Source organism: Cryptomeria japonica, chromosome 8 (genome assembly GCF_030272615.1).
Source record: "Cryptomeria japonica chromosome 8, Sugi_1.0, whole genome shotgun sequence".
Classification (NCBI taxonomy): Eukaryota; Viridiplantae; Streptophyta; class Pinopsida; order Cupressales; family Cupressaceae; genus Cryptomeria; species Cryptomeria japonica.
Window position 1 is genome coordinate 625,387,576 of NC_081412.1, and position 24,172 is coordinate 625,411,747.

The window sequence follows — 24,172 nt, forward strand, 5'->3', positions numbered from 1 at the left end:
TCATGGTTGTGAAAATGAATTAGATCTAATCCATAGGTGCATATTGGATCTTTGAAAAGGAATTGAAAATTTATGGTTTGACAATAATTCAGATAGAGGCAAAGAGATGGCTTAGAGTCCATTTTAACTTTTGAATTTGAAACTTCAAAAGTATCGAATTCACGGTTGTGAAAATAAACAATGAAATCGAATTCCATGGTGGCCTTGGTTTTCCTCTCCCATGCCATCATTTTTTAGGTTATCATAGAGGTGTTATCGGTGGGTTTTTTGTGAATACTGGCAATGCCCATTTTTAAAAATATACTTGCACTTTAGTGACATATATCTCTGACATTTTAGGGTTATCATAGAGGTATTCCTAAAGGTTTTTTTGTGAATACTAGCAATACCCATTTTTTTAAAAATCCTTGCACTTTAGTGACATATATCTCTAGTGCAGTCATCGGTTAGGAGGGACCTCAAAGAGATCAATTTGGACCGGTCAACAAGAGTAAGCACAACAAAAACAAAAGGATATGATGGAGGCTATACAAAACTGAATGAATTATATCATGAAAACTGTTTACAATCAACCAGTAACATCAGGGTTACAGAAACCGGGTCACTGGCCTACTAAAACATGCTTAATTACATAACGGGTCACAACCGGGACCTCAAATCTTAAGATCTATCTTCTATGTTCTATATCTTAACTGATCTGCATTCTAATGCTTAATTACAATTATTTATATGATCCAAGGGGATCCAGTCAGCCCAAAAAGGGATCAAATGCCGAAGAACAAGACCTAACGTGTAAAAACAAAGTCGGCCTCCGCTAAAGAAATTCCTCCGGAAAATCCAAAGGATGAAGTGCAGATCAAAGGGAAGGTTGGCCACGTGCCAAGGAACATCAAAATCAATGCTCAAGGCTCTGCAAGCTACATAAGGGATCCGACCAGTACTAGAAAACTATCTCGGAAATCGATAGTGATAACTTGTCGGAAAATGATCCAAATGCTCCGCGGTTTAGGAATAAGGTAGATGATCAAGTCCTCAAGCAAAAATCTAACTCCTCATGGTTCGGTGAGACAATGCCAAAAAATGTAGAATGAAATGCTGAAACTACAAAACAGAAAGGAAATATTTTTGGTTGATGCAAGATTGCCAAGAACCAGGGATGCTCCTGCATTAGACATCCGGGGTTGTTGAAAAAAGTGAGTCTCTCACTTTGCTAAAAAAAGTGAGTCTCTCACTTTGCTGGGGTCAGAGGAAAACCAAGGCGGTCTACCTCTACCTGAGAAATCTAAGATGAATCTTCAATTGGCCTGCCTTTCCACTTCACAAGATACTCCTTATACTGACTGCTTCGGGTACTACGCTCAATCCTACTATCCAAAATATCTTCAATCTGATCTAGTTCCTTCCGGGGCAACTATTTTTCCAAGTTTGCAATACTGTCCTCACTGAATTCTGGTTCATGATACTGATGTAGATCTGCAATGTTAAATATAGGCGAAATACTCAGACTATCCCGTAACTCCACTTCATATGCATTTTCGGAACTGAACTTTCTCAAAATATTGCAAGGTCCAAACTTCCTCATCTGCAACTTGTTATAAGTTCCAATCGGGAATCTTTCTTTTCTCAGACACACCATTACTTCATCACCAACTTCAAATTCCTTATTTCTCCTCTTCTCATTTTCTTTCTCCTTATACTTGATGTTCATGTCCTCCAAATGCTACTTAACTTGAATATTTAAGTCCTTTATGTGATCTGCAAATTCTTCTACTTCTAAACTTCTCTGGTCTTCACTGCTGATATCTCTCAATTCTGATATACCCCTAGGGTGTGCTCCGGTAACAATCTCAAAAGGTTTCCTTCCGGTACTCCTGATTACTGAATTATTGTAGGCAAACTCTGCTTGTGCAAGCATCAAATCCCAACTTCCAGTTTTGTCTCCAACTAAGTATCTTAACAAATTTCCCAAGCTCCGGTTAACTACTTTTGTCAGTCCATCAGTCTATGGGTGAAAAGTAGAACTGAACTTCAAATCTGTCTTAATCTTCTTCCAAAGTGTACTCCAAAAATAACCAATAAACTTCGTATCTCTGTCTAAAACTATGCTCTTAAGTAATCCATGCAATTTCACCACTTCCTTGAAAAATAGGTCAGTTATATGCACTGCATCTGATGTCTTCTTACAAGGTATGAAATGAGCCATCTTCAAGAATCTATCCACTACCACAAAAATAGAATCATTCCCTCTCTATTTTCTAGGTAATCCAAGTATGAAATTCATGCTTATATCCTCCCAATGTCTCTCCGGTACTGTCAAAGGCTTATACAATCCCACATTTTGACTACTACCTTTTGCAACTTGACAAACTCTACAACTTTGCACATATTTTCTAACATCCTTATGTCTCTGGGGCCATAAGTAATGCTCACTCACCATTGCTACTATTTTATCAATACCAAAGTATTCAGTTAATCCTCCACTATGTTTCTCCTTTATCAGATTCTCCCTCGTAGAACTCTTAGGTATGCACAACTAAACTACTCTGAACAACATCCCATCCTGAATGAAGTAATCCAACCACTTTCTTTTGTCTACCATAACCGGTTCTATACATGCTCTCCAAGGTTCTGCAAAATCTGGGTCATCATCATACAAGGTCTTCAACTCCTCAAATCCCAATACTGTCACTCTCATCTCTGTCAACAAATTCCTCCTTCTACTCAATGCATCAACAACTTTGTTAGATTTCCCACTTCTATGCTTCAACACAAAGGTGTAACTCTAAAAGAATTCTACCCATCTCATATGTCTCTGATTTAACTTACTTTGTCTGTTCAAATACTGCAAGGCTTGATGATCAGTATACAACACAAACTCCTTAGGCAACAAGTAATGTCTCCACTTCTTCAAGGCTTGAACCAAGGCATAAAATTCTTGATCATACACTGAATATCTTCTCCGAGCATCATTCAATTTCTAACTGAAATAAGCTACTGCTCTCCCTTCCTGAATCAAGACTGCTCCTATTGTTGTTCCACTTGCATCACAATCCACTTGAAATACTTTGTTAAAATCCGGTAAAGCTAACACAGGTTGCTCAGTCACTTTATGATTCAACAATTCAAAACTTTTGTTTGCTCCGATGGTCCACTTGAATTCCTTCCTATCTCCCCTCATTGTCTCAGTCATAAGGTTACAAACATAACTTAATTTTTTTATAAACTTCCGGTAGAGACTAGCCAATCCATACCTCTCCAATGCTTTCTGGTGTAGACCATTCAACAATTGCTTTTACTTTCTCAGGGTCCATATTCAAACCACCTTTAGATATCACAAATCCCAAATAGACCAACTCTTCCTTCATGAAGGTACACTTCTTAAGATTTATCATCAACTTTTCTTCTCTCAACCTCTGCAAAACTTGTTTTAAATGCAACAAATGCTCCTCTTTTGTCTTAATGAAAATCAGAATGTCATCCAAATATATAACAAACTTACCCAAGAATTTCTTCAATACCTCATTCATCAACCTCATGAAAGTACTCGGTGCATTAGTTAACCCAAAAGGCATCACCAACCACTCATACAGTCCTTCATTTATCTTGAACACTGTCTTCCACTCATCTCCTTCTCTGATTCTGATATGATGATATCCACTCTTCAAGTCTATCTTTGTGAAGTATTTGGCTCCACTCAAACAGTCCATTATGTCATCCATCCTAGGCAAAGGAAACCGATATTTCACTGTGATCTTGTTTATTACTCTGGAATCGGTACACATCCTCCTCCATTTTTCTTAGGTGCTAATACTGTTGGTACTGCACAAGGACTCAAACTTTCTCTGATCAAACCTTTATTCAACAACTCCTGCACTTGTTTATTCAACTCTTCATTCTCTGCCTATGTCATCCGGTGTGCAGCTTTGTTAGCCAAACTAGCTTTGGGAACCAGGTCCATACAATGATTGATACTTCTCACAAGTGGTAATCCATCAGGCACATTATCTGAAATGATGTCTTCATACTCTGTTAGCAACTCTTTTATCTCTTACGATTGTTCTTTTTCATGCTCCAGATTCCCAGTCTTCTTAGGAACTAAGGAAAAACACACATTCTCATGTCTCATCTCGTTCAGAAATTTCCTTCCATCCACCAAATAGATTCTAGCATTTGTGTAGACTTCATTCTTCAAAGGCTCCTCCAAGGGCAACAAGGTTTGCTTCATCCCATTGGCCACAATAGTGTATATATTTTTTCTCCCATCATGTGTTGTCTGTTTATCAAACTGCCAAGGTCTACCCAATAAAAGGTGATAAATATCCATAGGCATAATATCACATAAGACTTTGTCATGATAATTCCCAATTTTTAATTTCACCAAACATTTCTCAGTTACTAACAACTTATGATCATCCTGAATCCATGCTATTCGATAAGGGTGTTTCAATCTTTCCAAATCCAACTTATTCACCATCTCTTCTGAAACAAGGTTATCTGAACTACCACTATCAATAACAACTTTACAACACTTACTAGATACCTTACATCTGGTCTTAAACAAATTTCTCCTCTGCAAGGGCTCTTCATCTCCTCCGGTATGAAACAAATCTCTCCTCGTCATCAACAGTTCTCCATCTTCCAGTTTATTAGTTGATCCGGTGGGGCTTTCTTCCACCACTATTGTTCTCCCGGTATTCTCTGACTTCTTACACTCAAAAGCACGATGTCCTTCTCCTCCACACTTAAAGCAAGTTCCTCTGAACACTCTCTTGTCTTGTCTTCTATCATCTTCCAAAATTCTCATTTCGGTAACCATCTGGTTCTCTCCTCCGATAGAAATTTCTATCATCCTTAGGGTATGAATTACCTTCTTTCTTACTTCCTTGTCCTTGATCTGATCCATATAGGTTCCTCTTCCTCTGATATATCCTCTTCCTCCTTGAAATCTTCCTCCGAAAAACCTTCCACCTCTATCTCTCTGTCTCTACTCATGTCTTTTGTTCAACTTCTCTTATGCTTTCAAGGCATACTGGTAAGCTTCTTCAACACTTTGCAATTTGATCAAACTGAGTTCATCTTGTATAAACATCCACAATCCATTCAAATATCTTGAAACTTGTTCAACTTCATCATCAACATGCCTGGATCTGATATTCAACTTGTAAAATGCTTCAGTGTACTCCTTCACACAAGATTCCTTTTGCTTCAAATTCTGCAACTTCTAGAACAGATTCACTTGATAATTAGATGGCATAAATTTTCATTTCAACTTAGCAACCATCTGATCCCATGTCTTGATCTTCTCTTTACCTCTTCTCTGTCTATCAACCTGCAAATGCTCCCACCAAAGAGATGCATGTCCTTTCAACCGGGTATAGGCATATTTCACCTTCCTTTCCTCTGCAGTGTTCTCAAAATCAAAATATTTCTCCATCTCCGAGATCCAGTCCATCAATTCATTTGAATCCAACTTTCCATCATATTTTGGTGAGGTAAAATGAGGTTTAGTATTCACCCTACTTAAAACCCTCAAAAAGCTCTCTTCATCCAGATCAATCACTGGTGGGTTTACTTGTTCTGTCGGGGCTTCTTCTCCTTCATCTTCACTCACATCTTCAATATGTCAGCCTCTTCTCTGTGCTGTCTCAACGACTTCTAACCAGACTACAATTCCTCTCAACATTTCCATCACAACAGGGTTTGCATTCCCACGCGCTCCACCATTCCTATTTCCTCTTTGCGCCATCTTCACGCCAGTCCTTTGTAGCTGTAGGTCGGATCCACAGTCCGCCAGCCTACGACAAAATTTCTCAAGACAACGCAATCTCCGAAATGAAAGCTCGCTCTGATACCACTTCGTGCAGTCACCGGTTAGGAGGGACCTCAAAGAGATCAATCCAAATCAGTCAGCAAGAGTAAGCACAACGAAAACACAAGGATATGATGGAGGCGATACAAAATTGAATGAATTATATCATGAAAACTCTTTACAAACAACCAGTAACATCCAGGTTACAGAAACTGGCTCACTACCTGCTAAAACATGCTTAATTATAGAACAGGTCACAACCGGGACCTCAAATCTTAAGATCTATCCTCTATGTTCTATATCTTAACTAATTTGCATTCTAATGCTCAATTACAGTGATTTATATGATCCAAGGGGATCCGGTCAGCCCAAAATAGGATCAAATACCAAAGAACAAGACCTGATGTGTAAAAACAACAAGGTTGACCTTCACCAAAGAAATTCCTCTGGAAAATCTAAAGGATGAAGTGTAGATCAAAGGGAAGGTCGACCACACGCCAAGGAACATCAGAATCAACGCTCAGGGCTCCGCAAGCTACGGAAGGGATCTGGTAGACCACTAATGCAAATAGGTCTAGGCAACCGGTACCAGAAAACTATCTCGGAAACTAGTAGCGATAACTTGCCGCAAAATGATCCAAATGCTCTACGGTTTAGGAATATGGTAGATGATCAAGTCCTCAAGCAAAAATCCAACTCCTCAAGATCTAGTGAGCCAATGAGAGAAAATGCATAATGAAATGCTGAAACTACAAAACAAAAAGGAAATATTTTTGGTTGATGCAAGATTGCCAAGAACCGGGGATGCTCCTGCAGATCAATCTCTGACAACTATTATATAGCTTTATGCGTTGGATTTTATTTTGTTAGACCATACCAAATATTCCTTTATTGTTACTTTTTGTTATTTATTTATTTATTATTAGCCCTCGAATATATCACCCAAAATATATCTTGGATAATGTTGTTTCTGGATTTAACTATGCTCAATTTATTGAATCAACATTTCAACAATTCCTTGGCCTGATAGGAATACATTTGCTGGAAAGTGAAGTGGAGATGGGAGGTGGGACGAAGAGGGATGAGCAACAATGATCGAACCTTTGGAACAACTATTGCCTCCCAAAAAGCGTTAATCTACCCTCATAATTAATCAACCTGCTCCCCTTTAGCCCTCCACCTTATGCTAGCTTAATCTAGATCACCCTCCGTGATGATCTTATGATAGAAAACCCAAAGAATCAAAATAATGATGAATATGAAATATGATTTGAAACATTGATTTAAAAAAATTGAACACAATTAAATCCACATACAACATTATCTATAAAAAAAATAGAAAATGATGCTTTACCCATACAACACAATTGTTTTGAATGTTAAATTCCATGACATAATTAGTTAGAAAAAATAGCCTCAAAGGGATGCTGCCATAATCCATAATAATCATGCCTCCGACCTGAGTAAATTTTGTACGTACCTCTAAAATATTTAAAAAAGGGGCCTCAAAACTTAGACATTACACCCGTACAGGGCCCCTCTATCCATATTATCCTATGTATACGTCTTAACTCTGAAAGAATTTCTTCATGATTTATTTATTTATCAAGTTTTATAGAAAGCGAGGCCTGTCTTCCAAATTTGTCCACATTCCAAATTGACAGATCGACGAGAAATAGAAATAACAAATTTACTTCCTCAAAAGACGAGCAGAGAAGAGAAAAATGATAACAGACAATCAAAAAAAGATTCAGCAGAGAACGTAAGAAATCCGTCTTAAACTCGGAAGAATGTTTCTCCCAAACGCACAGCTTCAACAAGTGCTACCTACCTACTACTTTTTGCAGCTTCACAGGTCACAGGTTCGAACCCTTGCGCTTCCAAGTCACTCAATTTTCAATTTTAACGAATGTTATGTTGTTCTGACAGTTTATAATAGAAAAATTAAATAATGTTGTCTGACAGAGGGTCCACAGACATACTCAGAATCGAAACAAGATAAGGTCAATTCGGTACAGAGCCTTTCTCTTTCTCTTTCTCTTTCCTTAAAGATTAATACTAAAGAGGGGATCTCAAATCGGAATTAAAAATGATTTAATTTTCTGGGAATTAGGGTTTGGTCAGTATGGGCGTGCATGAGCCGCAGAAACTGCCAGGTTACCGGCATGGCCGTCGACTTCGGGGTACGTGTCAGTCATCTCGGATATTTCAAACGGGCTCACTGTTTCAAAATTTGGGACCGGGAACAGCCGGTTGTAGACCGGGCGTGCCGGTGGGGTTTCCCTCGCACGGGCTCGGAGCGCTGCAATTGGGCCTCAAACTTGCAAAGGGTCGTGCGTCCACGTGGCATGGGTTAATTAGTTTCCAGTCCTTGTCACTTCCAGTGGAAGCGCATTTTGCGAGGTGTGTAGTGAAAAATATTTTTGTGCTTTCGATCTTCAGTTTCGGTTGAAACCCTTGTTCGAATGGCGGTAATTCGCGCGGATCGGCTTGTTTCCAGGCGATTTTGAGCATGTGGGTCGATTTTTGGGGGTTGAATTGGTCAGGTGGGAGTTTTTTCGGAGCTCGCCGTGGCGGCCATTATTAAGTTTTAAGTAAGCTTGTCTCTCTTATGGTTATGGAGGGTGTTTTTTCCGTGTTTATGTGAATATAAGCTCGAATTGTTGTTTTCAGCACTGTTAAGTTGTGGATCTGTTAAAATTGGTGTCGAGCAGGAAAGTTTGGTGATCAGGAGTGAAAGAATGTGCGGAAATTGAAAAGAGTTGCAGCATTTTTAAGATGAAGAGTTGAGAAAAGTCATGGTGAATTCAGGGTGTTTTATTTAATGGTTCGAATTGAAGAATCTGTGGAGTTGATAGGGGATTTTGGTTTAAAGCAAGTTATTTAGCCACATTTTTCTTATGTGGAGTTTGCGGGGAGTTTAAGGTGGAGATCATGGTTTTTGGTAACATTTGTGTTGCAGATTGAAGAAGCTGTGGTGTTGAAGACTAAATTAGGGCAATAGTTCTCGAGATTGAAGAAGCTGCCGAATTGGAGTACAAAAAAAAAAAAGTTTATTTCGTCCAGGTCAAATAGCTGAGGAGCTGGAGACGCAATTTAAGGTCAGAGTTGAACAGTAAAGAATTTTCTTCGTCTACTCCGAAGAATTAGCGGAGGCAGTGTCCAAATTACCGTGGAAATCAAGTGATTTAGCAGCATTTGCTACACGGGTTGTTAAGCAGCAAAATATGGCCGACAGGAAATTTCTGGAAGGTTTGAGGCGGTGAAAGTTCAGGTGAGGATTTCCTAATTTGTGTAAACAAATGGCGATAGTGAAGCTTCTTCTTCGTCGAGGGAAAACTTGTGAAATCTGGCTTTTCAGACGAGTATTTCGCCCCGCTTAAAGTTGCCGGAGGATTCTCTGGAAAAGTTGCGGGGATCAAGATTTTTCTGGTTAAAAATAGCGGCGAAATTTGGCTTTGTCGAGAGGCATTTTTGTCCGCTTTTAGTAACTTTGTGGACTTTTTTTTGTCCGGTTATGAGCGTATGCTAAATCATTGATTCAAAAGCCAGCCGGAGGTAATAGCGGTTAAATTACAATGATTTACACCTAGATCTCCAGCAATTAAGAAATACCTGCTAAAATTTCGTGAATTGAAAGAGGTTTTTTGTTCCGCCGGAGTGTAATTTGATCCAGGTGCTCCGCAGTGATTTTGGACTGAAAATTAAAAAAAATCTTGGTGGAGAAGTTATTGAAGTGGCTAAATTCCAGTGCCAGAGTCGGTGAATTTCACTGTGATTTTATAGTAAATTTGAAGAGAACTTATCAAATGCTGGAGTCTGTAGGGTGTACGCACAGGCCTTTATCTCCCTGTGGCGAAGAAAGTGGAGATGAAGAGCTTTCTGTGCTTCCAAGGCATACAAAAGTTGTTGTGACGGGAAATAACAGGACAAAGTCTGTTCTTGTTGGGCTTCATGGCGTTGTGAAGAAGGCTGTGGGTCTGGGTGGCTGGCATTGGCTGGTAAGCTTCTAGATCTTTCAATGCCTTCCTGAAACGGGACTTGAGAGAGCACAATTTTGCATAGGCCTAATTTGCAGATTTGGAGTTCACTTTAAGTTGCTAAATGTAAAAGGATTAAGTCTGTAGCCAAATTCTTGCAGTAAATTCTGTGTGTTTTTTTGTATGAATGAGATCTGCTGTAATCTATTTAAATGATTAGAATATAATTTTTTTCTTTGTCAACTACTAATTGATTATTTGAAGTTTACAACATGTTAGAATTTTATATTAAGTTTAGAGTACTGGGTAGATTTCTATTTTTAATTTTCTAGTTGTATTCATCAAGATATACCGAAATTTAGAGTGGGTAGAACTCCTGGTTATTTTCAAGCTGTATTTGTATCATTTATTTCAGTTTGGTGTGTGTATAACTATTTAGAGTGGGCACAACTCCTCATTTGATTTTGAAGTTACATTTTGTTAGACTTGTTGAATTTGATTTTGTAGCTGCATTTTGGTATATTTGTTGAATTGAGTGGATAGACATCGTTTGCAGGCTTTAAATGGCATTTTCTCAAATGTATTGAAATCCAGTCAGGACGCATGTTTAACTGAGATCTTAAAGTTGCATTTTGTTAGATTTATAGAAATTTACAGTAGATCCTCCTGTCTGCATTAAGGGTTATGAGGTGATTTTATTTATTAACACATTTAATTTAGTCCGTATCTTTTCATATTTAGGTTTTGAAGAATGGGGTAGAAGTAAAGCTGCAGCGGAATGCACTGAGCGTAGTTGAAGCTCCAACTGGGCATGAAGAAGAAGATGAAATTGATTGTGAAAATCCGTTCTGGAGTAGCTCGGATTTGGGTAAAGCCAAAATACTTAGGCCTTGATGAAATTCCCTACTGGGTATATGTCATCAGTCCAAAATGATTTATATTTTCACATCTCTTCTGCATTTGTTGATCCCTTTTAACCTGCTGTTAATCATATTGTTACAGCTTCTGAGGAGTTTCAAAAACCTTGCAAACCTAGAGTGCGTCCTCATAAGTCTACTACATCAATATCGAAAGCTGCCAGCAGAAATAATGCCAGTGACTTGCATACTGCAGATTCAAAACCCCCTTCGCATGGAATGCCGGTAAAACATAACATTATCATTGAAAAATACATGGGTGCTTCTTTTTGTTAATGTAGCCTATAAGAATTAACTTATGGCTGTACAAAAGTTCTTTGATGGATAAATAATAGTGGTTAATTCATGTAGGGTATTGACCCACAAATTGTACAGTATCTATGGTAAAAAATCTAGATTGCTACGGTTTTATAGTGCAGTTTGTGGGTTAGATTTCCAGTTTCATGAGATCTTCAATTTTACAAGTTCAACTAATGGAATTTCCTTGCAATTTTAAGCAAATTGATTTGAGAAAAGAGCTTGTTCTGCACATCATGGCTACACACTTTAATAAGGTTTGATTTTTATGATTGAGCATGCAGAAGGTTAACCTTGGTAAACTGGAAACAGCTGCCTTGTGGAGATATTGGAGGCACTTTAACCTTGTACGAGTTGATTATTTATGCTGAGCTAGTTTACGCTAAATATTTAAAATAAGAAGTGATTTAATTTTGACTAAACATCTTTAACAAGTTTTTATTAACTGGTTACTCTGAATTCTTGTGATTCAGGTTGAAGTAGGGCCCAACCCTTCAAAGGAGCAATTAGTCCATGCCGTGGAGAGGCACTTCATATCACAGGTTCTCAATTTACTTGTTTTTACCAGGAAAAGGAAATTATTTCTTCAATCAGCATGATAATTTGTGTTAGGAGGGTGCATGCGTTTCTTGTTTATCTGTGTTTATATGTGTGCCTGTGCGTGTAAGTATAAGTATGCATCATCACACCTTATTTATTAATTAATTAAAATTTCAAAATCATATAATTTGAATTTCATTTAATTAATAAATATATTCTGAATTTCAAATGATTAATAAATACGGTCGACAATGAGTAATTTTTTTTGTTTGGTGAATTCATAAACCTTCACAAAAAGGTTTTGGTTGTGGGGTCTAATACAGGTCCTAGGTATATAACCCTGCGGCTTCTTTACCCAGGTAGATATTACTTTATAAACTGATAATTATTAACTTGTGATTATTTGGTTTCTACATGTCAATAAATGCCAAGTTTCTATTTAAGAAGTGTTGACGAAGGATGATTTGGAAATGGTAAAAGTTAAAAGATAATATGAAGAAACTGGAGCACCTATATTTTTGGGGTTAGAGTGGTTGAAATCTCGTAAAGAATCTGAAGTGTGTTGTTTAGGTGGAAATCTTTTGGCTAAAGTTAAAATCTATTAAATTGAATAAGGAGCGCCTATGATCTAGGAGAAAGATTTGCAGTGGTTGCTGAAGATTGCTGAAGGCATGGGGTAGACTACAGTTGAATTTTAAGTTTTTAATTAAACAGCTGGTCGCATTAAATCTGTGATAGGAAAACTGCAAAGCCTAGATCTTAGGTCCACGATTTTATGTGGGCACTAACTTGAGATATTATAGGAAGTTTTATAGATCATTGTTTAGGTTTTCTATGACGCTTCTATATTTTCTCCTTTGAATAAGATTTTGAAACTTCCCTTCGTGGAGCTTCTGTCTGTTAAGAGTCAAGACACCCGTAACATCTATGGCCCCGTAATATCTATGGACAATACCTGCCCCAAGAAAATTCTCGTCACCATTCTTCACGGTATGTAAACATTAATTCACCCAATTCAAGGGGATCCGCTAAACAAGCAAGCATCCCTAACCAAATAGTTCAATGGAAGAGTTTATTTTGAAAATTTCTCAGCAGGCATTCCTCAGTGAATTTAGTAATCTTTTGTAGTTGTCCCAACATCTATTTTTCTTATGGGCTACAGGCTTGTATGATTCTTTCTGCATGACAAAATAATTTAAGACCACATTTAGTTTGTCATTTAGTATTTATCATTGTATCTCCGCGTAATTGAACTCAACTGTTAGTGCAAACTGTTAAAATTCTCCTTCTGAAAGGTAGCCGCTTCTAGTTTTTACAGCTAAAGATTCCAAATTTCGCAGTTGACCATATTTTCGTCATTCATGTGGTTATCTGTAATTGAAGAGTGGGATTAGCAGACTCTTGTCTGGGGCCTCCTGTTAAGGAGGTTACGGGTTTTGTATTTTTTTTGTTACCCCCACTTCAGTGGATAGGGAGCCCCTCTAAAATGTCGCTATTGAATCTGAAAACAAAAAAATTCAATCCAATGGACTATTTTGTTCAAGAACCTCCTAATTTCACTCAAAGCAACTATTTGGAAAAATTGGAAAGACTCTCTTTCTTCTCATGGGAAGAGAACATTTATTGCAATTTCGATCAATTATATATTTTACTTCTCTTCTTTTTCTTTTTCGTTGCTTACGCTTCTCTGCCTTGTGTAGATCCATGGGCAGTTTTTACTCACTGTAAGCTTGATCAATGTTTGGCTTCTTGTTGCTATCATTCTGCATTTGAAAAAATGTTCTGATCAGTTCTTTCTATTATTGTTAAGTCATTTATATATGTTTGATCTGGCAAGATCTGTTTTTGGTTGATCTGACATAGTACAAATTTGTTGCTTTGCTATCTGTAAAGCAATTGGATGAGTTGCAGGTGATCGCTGGATTTGTGCAAGCTGCAAAGCGACTAAAGACAGTTTGTGGTTAGGTCCAAGCCTAGAAGAACGGGAGATTTCGAGGGTACTTTTTGGTGATGTTCCCAGGAAGAATTGATCTGTACCATATGTACTTCAATTGACGCTAACTTTTGAATAACCTCATGTTAGTTCTCACTGCTTGTGCGATGACAGTAGGTGTAGGTGTAGGGGTAGGTGTAGATGAAGGTATAGGCGTGAATTAGTGATGTAGTTTTTAGAACTTTATGTCAGTCACTTCCTCCCATGCTTCTATAGCTCTGGAGGTATGAATATATTCCAGACATTCCATCTTATAGTACTACAGACCTTCATAGAAGATAAACGTTGTGATATTTTTGAATGGCTCCAAGTAGTCATTTTAATAGTTGAATGTACAAAGCGTGTGGATCGGTGGGTGTATTTCAATACCTTAATCTGAATCTATATGCCTATGCTTTTGTTGTAGGAAATACATAAGCTGTTGTCACGTTTAAATTTATGGTAGACTGTATTCACGGGATGGTACTATGGCGTGATGCATTATGGACTTTTTTCATTTGGCGTGTTTGGATTGTGGATTTTCCTATACAGGCTAAAGAATGTCACTTTCATTTTCTAAGCACTCAGATGTACAGTTTGAAAAAATTGACCCGTTTTCCTATGCTTTTCAAGAATTTGTGTGGGTGTTTTTGTTCTTTGTATGGAGAAGATTTGAACTCGATACGTCTAGTGTCTAGAACAATGGCCTTGCCATTAAAACCAAGCGGTTCTTTGGCTGTAGTCGATACATAAATAGAGCTACACTTTTTGGTACACGAATAGGACAAATGTTTTTGGTAATGTGGAGGGCAGTTATCTCTCATACTTTAATGGGATGTATTATTGATCATTGTCGTATATGAACAGGACACGTGTTTTCAATAATGTGGGTGTGCATTTAATATTTTATGGGATTTTTCTTTTGAGTTACATCAACGGGACAGAAATCCGTATGCTTCTGCTCTCAGTTTGATTTGTCTAGATTTTCTATTTCAAAATATTAAATCAGAAAAGACAGTTCTTCAGTTATGTTGTAATTATTTATTGTTATTTACTATTCAAAAGACATGTTTTCTAACTATATGCAGAGAGAGTTAACGTTTTAAGCCATTTTTGCCCTTTTGCAAATGAATGGATATGGTTGTATGGTCTGTGGGTGTGCATATTATGTCGATTTCCTTCCATGGTTGGTATCTACATGGATTTTGCGATTTCTTTATGCTTATTGTTTTTGTGTATCTGAAGACTACAAGCTCAGAACGCATTAATATGAATAATAATGTACACTTCTCTATTTTTTGAAGAAACAAAAAGATGCCCCGCTTGCTCTTTTTCATCACTGTGCCTACTTTTACGTTTAACGTGGAGAAGTCAATCTTGGAATGAAGAGGAATAATGAACTTTAGAGATTCGATTAGTTTCTTGAGTTTTTATAATCATTTCGAGATCTGCTTCTGATTTTGGTTATCTTTAAAATAGTTCCAACTTCTCTGAAAGGTTTAAAAAATCTATCAGTTGGACGGTATTCGGGCAGCATATGTTGACTCTGCTCCTATGCTGTGTAGGGCTCTTTTGGATTTATTTAAATTATGTCGGTGCTAAATAGATTTGTTCCTGTGGCCGAGAACAGGGGAAAGTTAGTATTTTTGTCGTCGGAATGTTCAGAAGGCCTAGATTCGGCTGTCCACCTAAGAATCAAATCGTGAGCATTGAAATATATGTGGCCATTATTTGTCTGTTAGAATATTTAAAATTATATATAACGAAGAGTTTTTTCTGAACTACATGTAACAAACAGTTAAAACGGTGATATGATGCTTAGAACGCTATCATAGTGAATGGATGCTAGATTTCTGGAACAATGTTGAGTCTTAGCATCCTTGGCATTTAAAATTTTATTCTTTTAAGTGTCAATGAACGTGAAAAATCACGTTGATCTTTAATCTGTAACTGCAGAAGGCTATCATGTGGCTACGATCCGTCTTGTCTTTTTCATTTCATTTATTTTGTTATGGGGGTCGAAATGAAGGGTGCCGAGATGAACTTGCTGAGAGTTATGTCTGGGCAGCTATCTCAGGACACTCTGAAATGCGACATTGTTAGTTCTTACCATGTAAACTACCACAAGCATTGAAATTGGGCAATATTGTTAAATTCCTACCGAGTTCTGGGACGTGTTTTATTTACAAATTGCTCAGTTTTGAATGGATTATCAGCAACAGTTCAATTGAGTAAACATTGGAAGCATTTAGACCAGTTTGTTAAATGGTCTTGTCTGCATATTGTAAGCTCGGTTTGTTTTATGCAACTTACAAGGTGCTCCAAATAGGTTGGAAAAAGATTCAAAACAGCTTGATGGATTGACTTTTTTAGGAATATTTTAAAGCTGTTGGTCCCATGAATTTTATAGTGCAGCTAAGCTTAAAGTTTAAGCTTGAAACCTAAGAAGCTGGTCGTCTTATAAATCTGTTGGTGGTCTTTTATACTTTGGTCTTCTATGCTCTGTGTAATGTTGATGGAGTGTATACACAGGTAAATACCAAGTAAAAAAATCAATTTCCCTTTAAATTTGTTTTCTGGTGGGATTCTATACTTAGATGATTGACAAGTGACAGATAATAATATTAGCTAAACTGGTTGAGCATTTTATAGGCCCACACTATTTTTACCTGCTCAAATATGCAGGCTTAAAAAGTAGGAACCTCTATTTTTTAGGAGCTCCTGCTCCTGAAAATAGGTGTTTAAGCTCTCCCATAAGATCCAGTTTTAACAAGATATTTGACAAGAGATATAGGGAAGCGCACCAGTAATTGTTATAGCTAACTTTGTGCACCCAAAGATCCAAAATGGTACATCCGATTTTTACAATTTCTTTTTGTTGTCTCCATGTGTCTTAATTGCTTATAGCTACTGTTCTGGCTTCTAGGTAGTAATGATGCACATTGTGGGCTTTGTGTCAAGCGTGCAAGGGTCAAAAAGTACCCTATTTCAAAGTGTCCCTGATAGGGAAAGGGTACCACTAGTGAACATTTTTTTGTCAACTCAACCCCTCGGTAGTAGATTGCAAAGGAGGCCAACAAATTGATAATGGAAAGTTCATTAATAAATATCACATGTACCAATAATGGATAATTTTGCACAAATGTCCCAGTAGTGGTGCACAAATGGGCTAATTATAATAAAAAAATGTCAAAAAAGGTGATCTACTAGTAGAACATTTGTCCACTACTACAAATTTTGAGTTATCTACTTTTGGTACAAAGGAGTTCATGTATGGGTAGACATTTTGAAATGACCACTTTTTGACCTTTCGGCACAACAATTTTCACAACGTGCATCGTCACTACCTAGACGCCGGATCCTTAGTTATAAGCAATTAAGTCATATACGGAGACAACCCAAAAAAATAAAATTGAAATCCGATGTACGACTTGGGAGTTCTCTGTGTACGAAGTTAGCTATGTCCACTATTGGTACCCTTCCCCTACCTGCTTTAAGATGTCCTGATAATTGTGTACTTAAAATTGTGAATATGCACAAATGGTCTATGGTGGTAGTGGTCCACAAATGAGCTACTTATGGACCAAAAATGTTAAAAAGTGAATGGCTATTGGTATATGTGAAATTTATTAATGAACTCTTAGTTATCATTTTTGTGGTTACTTTAAAGTAAGTTTTTAGGGAGTTGGATGCATTTTTGTTGTTTCTTTAAAATTAGTAACTATGGAATTTGGATGCACAAAAAGTGAATGGTTATTAGAACTATCATGGCTGTTGGTGCTCTTCTTCTAACACTTGCACACAGTTCATATGATGATTTTTAGTATCAATATTTTGAAACTCTATCATCAGTATAGTTAAAAGAAGTTGGGTGTTTCATGTTATAATCATGTGATAATTTTTAGTATCAATATATTTTTGAATACACTGATAATCAATATTTTAACCAGAATTAAAATAAATTTCACTTAAAAAACTCAAATAACCGAACAGTGCAAGGTGTAGATATCTTGTTTGGGCTAGTCTAGCAAATCTGTTAAAAGAATGCCCATATGAGCTGTAGTAAAGTGCGGGCGATTTGTGGTTCAAATGGCGTATGACGTATAAATTGGTCAAACAGGTCATGAAGATGATAAAGAGTGATGCAAACGTTTCACCTGGCAATGACGTGAATGGCAGATTGGGTAGTTTTGCACGACGTGACTAATGAAAGGGTAGTTTTGAATGACAAATCGTGAAACATAGTTTTGAATTGAAAATATATCAAAAACCTCGAATTGAAAGTCAAAGAGGAATAGCTTCGAGTAAAAGTAGATATCAAAAGCTTCTCAATTTGGAATAGCGTGGCGAGCGGATTACCTTTTTTATATCAAATCTACGGGAACAAGTGGCTCTAGTTTATTTTTGTTTAGTTGATTGTGGTCAAAAGTTTTAATTAAAAAAATAAAAAAATGATGTGGATGATGTGCACATTTGATTTGCCGTCTCAAGAAATTTGATAGCCTTGGTTTGATGGATGTTTTGAGATTAAAAAAGTATACCTAGTAAATTCAGAGTTTCGATCATGAATGTCAAGATTGGATCCTTTTCAACGTGGATATGCAATAGGAAAATGCCGACTTCTAATTCATATTCACCTTTTGTTAGTTGGTTGTCTCGATGTATGGTAAGCATGTAAGAATAGTAGTGTTTTCCCTTTTTTTAGGTTAATTCTTAGATTATTTGATTTTATGTTTTTGAGTCAAGTTAAAGATATATAGGGGAGTCTTAAAATTTTCTTGTGGAAATTCCAAATCACTCTTATTTTTTACAACAACTTACTTGACAAGTTTCCTTATAACCAAGGTTTCAAGGCCTCATCATCAATGATGATGCCACATCAGCATTCTTTTTGTCAAGGTGCCCAAAAAAGCCCTCCAAAAAAGTGAGACCCATACTCATGCACTGATGTGGCATTACATGATTTGTTGCTTTTTAGATTTAAAGGATACATTACATTCAATTATGGGTATTCATCATCAACGATAACAACTGTAAAGTCACAACTATTGGTGTACTATTGTCAAAAATATTGGGCATTAAATCAACAAATGCTATCACAATCATTGAAACACGTTCAACAATTGGGTCCTTTCCCCTATAAGTGTGTAGGTAATCTTGATTCAAATGATGTAGATTCTAATTTTTTACCCCTTAGAAATTTGAAGTGTCCTCTAATAATTTCTTATCACCAATGATTTCTGAATGTCACTCAACAAAATATTGAATATATTTAATATTAAGACATAGCAATTTGCTATGAAAACATGTGTTGAGTTGACTCATAACCTTTAATAAAATTTGGATGAGGTTTACTCTTACATGTTGGGGAATTAATCGTGAGTGGCACATTAAAGAATCTAGATGGTGAAGTGATTATTCAATGAAAAAAGTGAATGCTTGAGAGTGAATAGTGTAATAAATGAGGGGTAAATGATGAATACATGCCATTGCTATAAATAGGGGTCAAATAATAATAGCAAAGGTTTTCGGTATAATCCAAACTTAACACGAGAGTGCCACTTATCAATATTTAATTGCATTAAAGTTGTTCCATCAATTTGGGCACAAAACTACAAGGGCAATGACATGGACTTCCAAGTTTTATCGTTACACTTTGCCCATATACTTTGATGTGCATGTGAATCTACCATGAACATTTATGTCAAGTATAAAGACCCCAATCAAAGTAAAAAATGTCACTAATCAAAAGGATACAAAATTTAATTGAAAGTAATAAATGATTTTAGATGTGTTTTTATTTGTGTTGGAAAAAGGTGTCTTGTTCACCTTGTAGAATGTTGTAATGTAAAAATTAATATTATTTGTGGTGCACTTAGCGGATCTAGGGATGTGTGCATCACATGGGCTAGACATTCTTGGAGGTACCTTTTATGTTGCATGAGATATTGAGATAACTATTTAAAGTGGATTTGCACATTGGAGAAACATTTAATATTAGAAAAAAAATAGTACTAAAAAGTAAATGAAGGGGAAATGATTTTGTAAGCCCATTGTATTAGTCACATGGTTTATGTAATACCACTTAATGATTCAGTCATATATATATATACATAATGATTCAGTCATATATATGTATATATATGTGTGTGTGTGTATATAGACACACACACACACATACATATACATATACATATACATATACATATATACTGTATATATGTATATATGTATGTATAGATATGCATGTATATATATAGGCCACACACACACATATAGTTGTTAGTGGCTGATTATCATAACTTTGGCTTATATATATTAGAGGTTGATTGTCATAATGTTGTCTTGTTGGTAAGGTTAATTAAGTAGCTCTTATAGGTTGTGCATGTGAGGAAAGCAAGTATGGAGTGGTATGTGGTTACATAATTCTCATTTGCTTGTTCACATGGAGTGCAAGTAGAGAACTTAATGTTTCAGAGATGTTCATAGAGACTCTATAGGTGTATTATAATATTTGTTCATGAGAGTATACATTATGTGGATATTATTTGAAGGTTGATTGGGGTCATCTATGTAAAAAGTGTCAAGGTGGGGGTGGGGCTAGACCAACGTCAAGGTTTAGAGGTAGGGTGGACAATTTAAAGGTAGGGGTGGACCAACAAGCAGATGGAGCGGATTGACTGCACCATCCCCCCCTCAATCCAGAAGCGATCCATCTATCCATTCATCTATAGTTTTTCCTAATGGGTGGGGGTGCCCCCAATAAGAGGAAAGCTCAAAGTGCTCATTAATCATCCGTCCCACTGGGCTCGAAGCACTGACCCTCTGCATTGGTAGGGTAACAGATGATTTCAAAGACCAAACACAAAGTTTGCACACAAAGTTAGAACTCACTTGAATAAGTGGCATCAATACAAAGCTTGGCACTTAGTATTCACATTAGGTATAATCTTCAAAATTACAAACACAATTTTCACAATAGCTTTGCAACATAAGCATAACATTAATCATCATTCTAAGTTAATATGTTCAAAGTATTTATTTATAAGTTACAAATGACCAATCTTTGGGAAGGATATTTCAAAGAGTATGTCCTGTATCATAGATTGATGTTATGCTTGTCTATTTTTTGTATTGCAAATTCTCAATACTGTTTGCATATTTTTCTCACAAGGTTATGTAGAAATAGTTCATTATAACTATACATTTTCTTTCATTTAGTATCAAATATTGATTATTAGGTTGTAATAGATTTCTTTGATCTTAATCCTTTGAAGGAGTAGATTTTTGTGCATAGATGAGTCTATGACATTATAAGAAAATGATATAGTTTTCAAGGTTGCGCTTTTGTAGACTCGAGTTGTTACAAATTTAAGGTTTGCTAAGATTTGGTAAACCAAGATTGATTTTATTGTATAATATCAAATCTCTAAATACATAAGGACAATACCTATAGTGTCATAAATTGTAAACCCTGATCAATTTCACACTCCTTTTTGGGCCCTTGCTTTAGTGTGCCTTCTTCTAGGTCATTTTGAGCCTATTTGAGTCTTATCTCATCCAAACTGTGGTTATATGCTAATAACGTGATCTAAGCCTATATCTTGGGCTTGTGCACTTTGCAACCACCTTTAGTTTACCCTTTTTTGAGTAGAATATGTAGCCTAGTGTCTTAGTCCCCCCAAAAGAGGGCCAACTTTGAACATGTTGGAGTGTCAATTCCTGCCATTTATGATTGGATCCCGATATTTTGATATGATTGTTGGAAGTTGGCTTGCAAAAATAACTTAAGAACCCTATATAAGGCAATCATTTATCATTCTAAAATCCTAATTCACAATCCACAAGTCACATTCAAGCGTGATCCTAATTACTTCATTCAAGAGCAAATTTGAGTACAAGGAGCATCAAGCTTCAACAACTTATCTTCGACACTTGGAGGACTTAGCTAAAGAGAATTGTATCACCTTCATTATCAATCCTCAGGTATAATCTTGTGAACTCAACATTTTATTTCTAATTTAGCCTTTGCCATACCAAGAGTAAGCTCTATTTCTCATCATCATATTTGTTGTGACGGTGGAAACACCAACATAAGGTTTGACTTAGGCAAGTCCCTATATATCACAACCATTTTTTCTTGTTCTCTATATGTGGTTTACAAATTCAACAATAGAAAATTACATATTTGTAGAGAATGATCTATAGAGCATCTTGATATGGAATCTAAAGTTTTAGTTAATGAAAGCACCTCTAGGTCTAGGACACCTAGCACACTTGATCGACACTTTCAACTCTAGATTTCAATGACAGGTTCCTTTTCGAGTCTTATTTCCATATTTGTAGCACAAGAGTTTTCCATCAATTTGGGCACAAAACTACATGAGAAATGGAATGGACTTGTAAGTTTCACCATTACACCTTGCTTAGATACTTTGATGTGCATGCAAATCTATCATGAACATGCATTATGAGTATAAAGAACTTAATCAATGTAAAAAACCACTAATCAAAAGGATATTAAATTATTAAAGTTATAAATGATTTTAGAGCTTTTTTTTTGGTGGAAAAGGTGTCTTGTTCACATAGTAGAATGTTGTAATGTAAAAGTTAATATTACTTGTGGTGCACTTAGGAGATCTAGGGATGTGCATCATATGGGTTAGACTAAGACATTCTTGGAGGTACTTTGTATGTTGTATGGGACATCAAGATAACTATTTAATGTGGGTTTTCACATTGGAAAAATACTTAATATTTAGGAAAATTTAGTACTAAAAAGTAAATGAAGGGGAAATGATATTGCAAGCCCATAGTATTAGTCACATGGTTTATGTAATACCACTTAATGATTTTGTGCAAGTTTTTATTTTGAATATTTTTTATAATAGTAAGTACATGAGTAGTTACTAGAGGTTGATTATCATAACTTTTGGATTGTTGGCTAAGGTTAATTAATAAAATTTTGTAGGTTGTGCATGTGAGGAAAGCATGGAGTGGTATTTGGTTACATAAAGCTCATTTGTTCATTCACATGGAGTACAAGTAGAGAACTTAATGTTTTAGAGATTCATGGAGACTTTGCAAGTGTATTATATTATTTGTTCACGAGATAATACATTATGTGGATATTTTTGGAGGTTGTTTTTTTGTCTCTTGATGGATTTTCTAAGAGTATATCTTGTATAATCTTGATGGTATGTTTGTCTAGTTTTTGTATTGGATATTTTGAATATTATTTACATATTTTTCTCTAACAGAGTTATGTAGAAATAGTTCATTATAACTATAAATTCTCTTTCATTTAGTATCAAATCTTGATTATTAGGTCATGAGAGATTTCTTTGATGTTAATCCTTTGAAGGAGTAGATTTTTGTGCATAGATGAATCTATGACATTATAAAAAAATAATAAAGGCTTTTTAAGGTCATGCATTTGTAGACTTGATTTGTTACAAATATGAGATTGGATGAATATTTAATAGAATCAAGATTGATTTCACTCCATAATGTGAAATCTATAAATACACAAGGACATACCATGCCTAACAATAAACACTCATACCAAGGTGCGACAATAATCAAACCATGTTCTGGTGATATGAGTTGTAAAACCCAAATCTTAAGGATTAATAACATCCCAAATGCTAGTGGGCCATGAACCACTATGTAACATTCCAATCTTCAACAAGTTTGTGCTGAAATGTAAAGCTAGTTTTGGTATATGGGTGGCCAACTATTATGCTGAAGGAAAGTGGGTTAACCTTCTATACATTAGCATTGATTTGCTCTCTCTTTGAATTCATGTATGCTGGATCCAAATGAGGATGATCAGTTGGTTTGGAGGATATCATCCTTAGGGGATTTCTCCGTTTCTTTAGATATTGCTCTTCAGGATACGTCCCCTTCACCTCCTCCCCCTTGGGCTAGAGTTTGGTCCAATGCTATCATTTTGAAGATCAACATCTTTTTTTGGATTATGGTCCAAAACAAAATCCTAACTCTTGATAATCTTTGTAAAAGAGGTTTTTGCTTACCTAACATATGTTTTTTGTTCCTGATGGATGCTAAGTCTACATCTCATTTGTTTTTGCATTGTGCCTATGCCCATGCGATGTGGGGTTCTATTTTTCAGATCTGGAACTTGGCTTGGGTCGCCCCATCTTTTGTGGTGGATTTTCTTGATCAATGGTTAGTTACCTCTTCTAATCAAGCCTTGCATCTTTTGTGGTCCCTTACCTTTCCTCATGTGGTGTGGGGATTATGGAAAGAATGAAACAACAAATTCTTTAGGGATGTTGCTTTGCCTCCAATTGTTGTCTCCAATGAAATCATTAGGGCTATTAAGGAAAACTTTTAGCAAGCTAGAGAAAATTACTTAGACAAAGCTAAGAATATTTGCTCTTTGTTTGATTCTTGGGTTGCTTCCAATTGGAATATCAATGTGCATATCTCCACTGCTTTTAGACTGGTCAAATCACCTAGGGATAATGTTTACTGGAATCTTCCTCCTTTTGGGTGGGTGAAAGTCAACTTCGACGGGGCAACTAAGGGAAATCCTGGGTGGACTGGGTGTGGGGGAGTTATCAGAGATGATAATGGAAGGCTTATTTCAGTAGTGGCTCTCCCCTTGGGATGTCAAACTAACCACCTGGCT

General features: G+C 36.3%; 2 protein-coding genes across 3 annotated transcripts; both read left to right on the forward strand.

The window, feature by feature from the left end:
• The first annotated feature begins 7,340 nt into the window (after nucleotides 1–7,340).
• On the forward strand, nucleotides 7,341–8,166 carry LOC131045169 (uncharacterized). The gene is made up of 3 exons (XM_057978707.1): nucleotides 7,341–7,671; nucleotides 7,775–7,821; nucleotides 7,923–8,166. The coding sequence occupies exons 1-3, from the start codon at nucleotides 7,600–7,602 to the stop codon at nucleotides 8,164–8,166; spliced, it is 363 nt and encodes a 120-aa protein (XP_057834690.1). The 5' UTR covers nucleotides 7,341–7,599.
• Nucleotides 8,167–8,196: 30 nt separating this feature from the next.
• On the forward strand, nucleotides 8,197–13,975 carry LOC131045168 (uncharacterized). Of its 2 annotated transcripts, XM_057978706.2 has the most exons (7): nucleotides 8,201–8,403; nucleotides 8,524–9,810; nucleotides 10,531–10,657; nucleotides 10,792–10,931; nucleotides 11,288–11,350; nucleotides 11,477–11,545; nucleotides 13,437–13,975. In XM_057978706.2, exons 2-7 carry the CDS (start codon nucleotides 9,619–9,621, stop codon nucleotides 13,506–13,508), a joined length of 663 nt encoding a protein of 220 aa, XP_057834689.1. In that variant the 5' UTR covers nucleotides 8,201–8,403; nucleotides 8,524–9,618; the 3' UTR covers nucleotides 13,509–13,975. The 2 variants fall into 2 exon arrangements, with proteins under 2 accessions (XP_059066093.1, XP_057834689.1); XM_059210110.1 differs by having other exon boundaries at nucleotides 8,197–9,810.
• The last annotated feature ends 10,197 nt before the right edge of the window (nucleotides 13,976–24,172 follow it).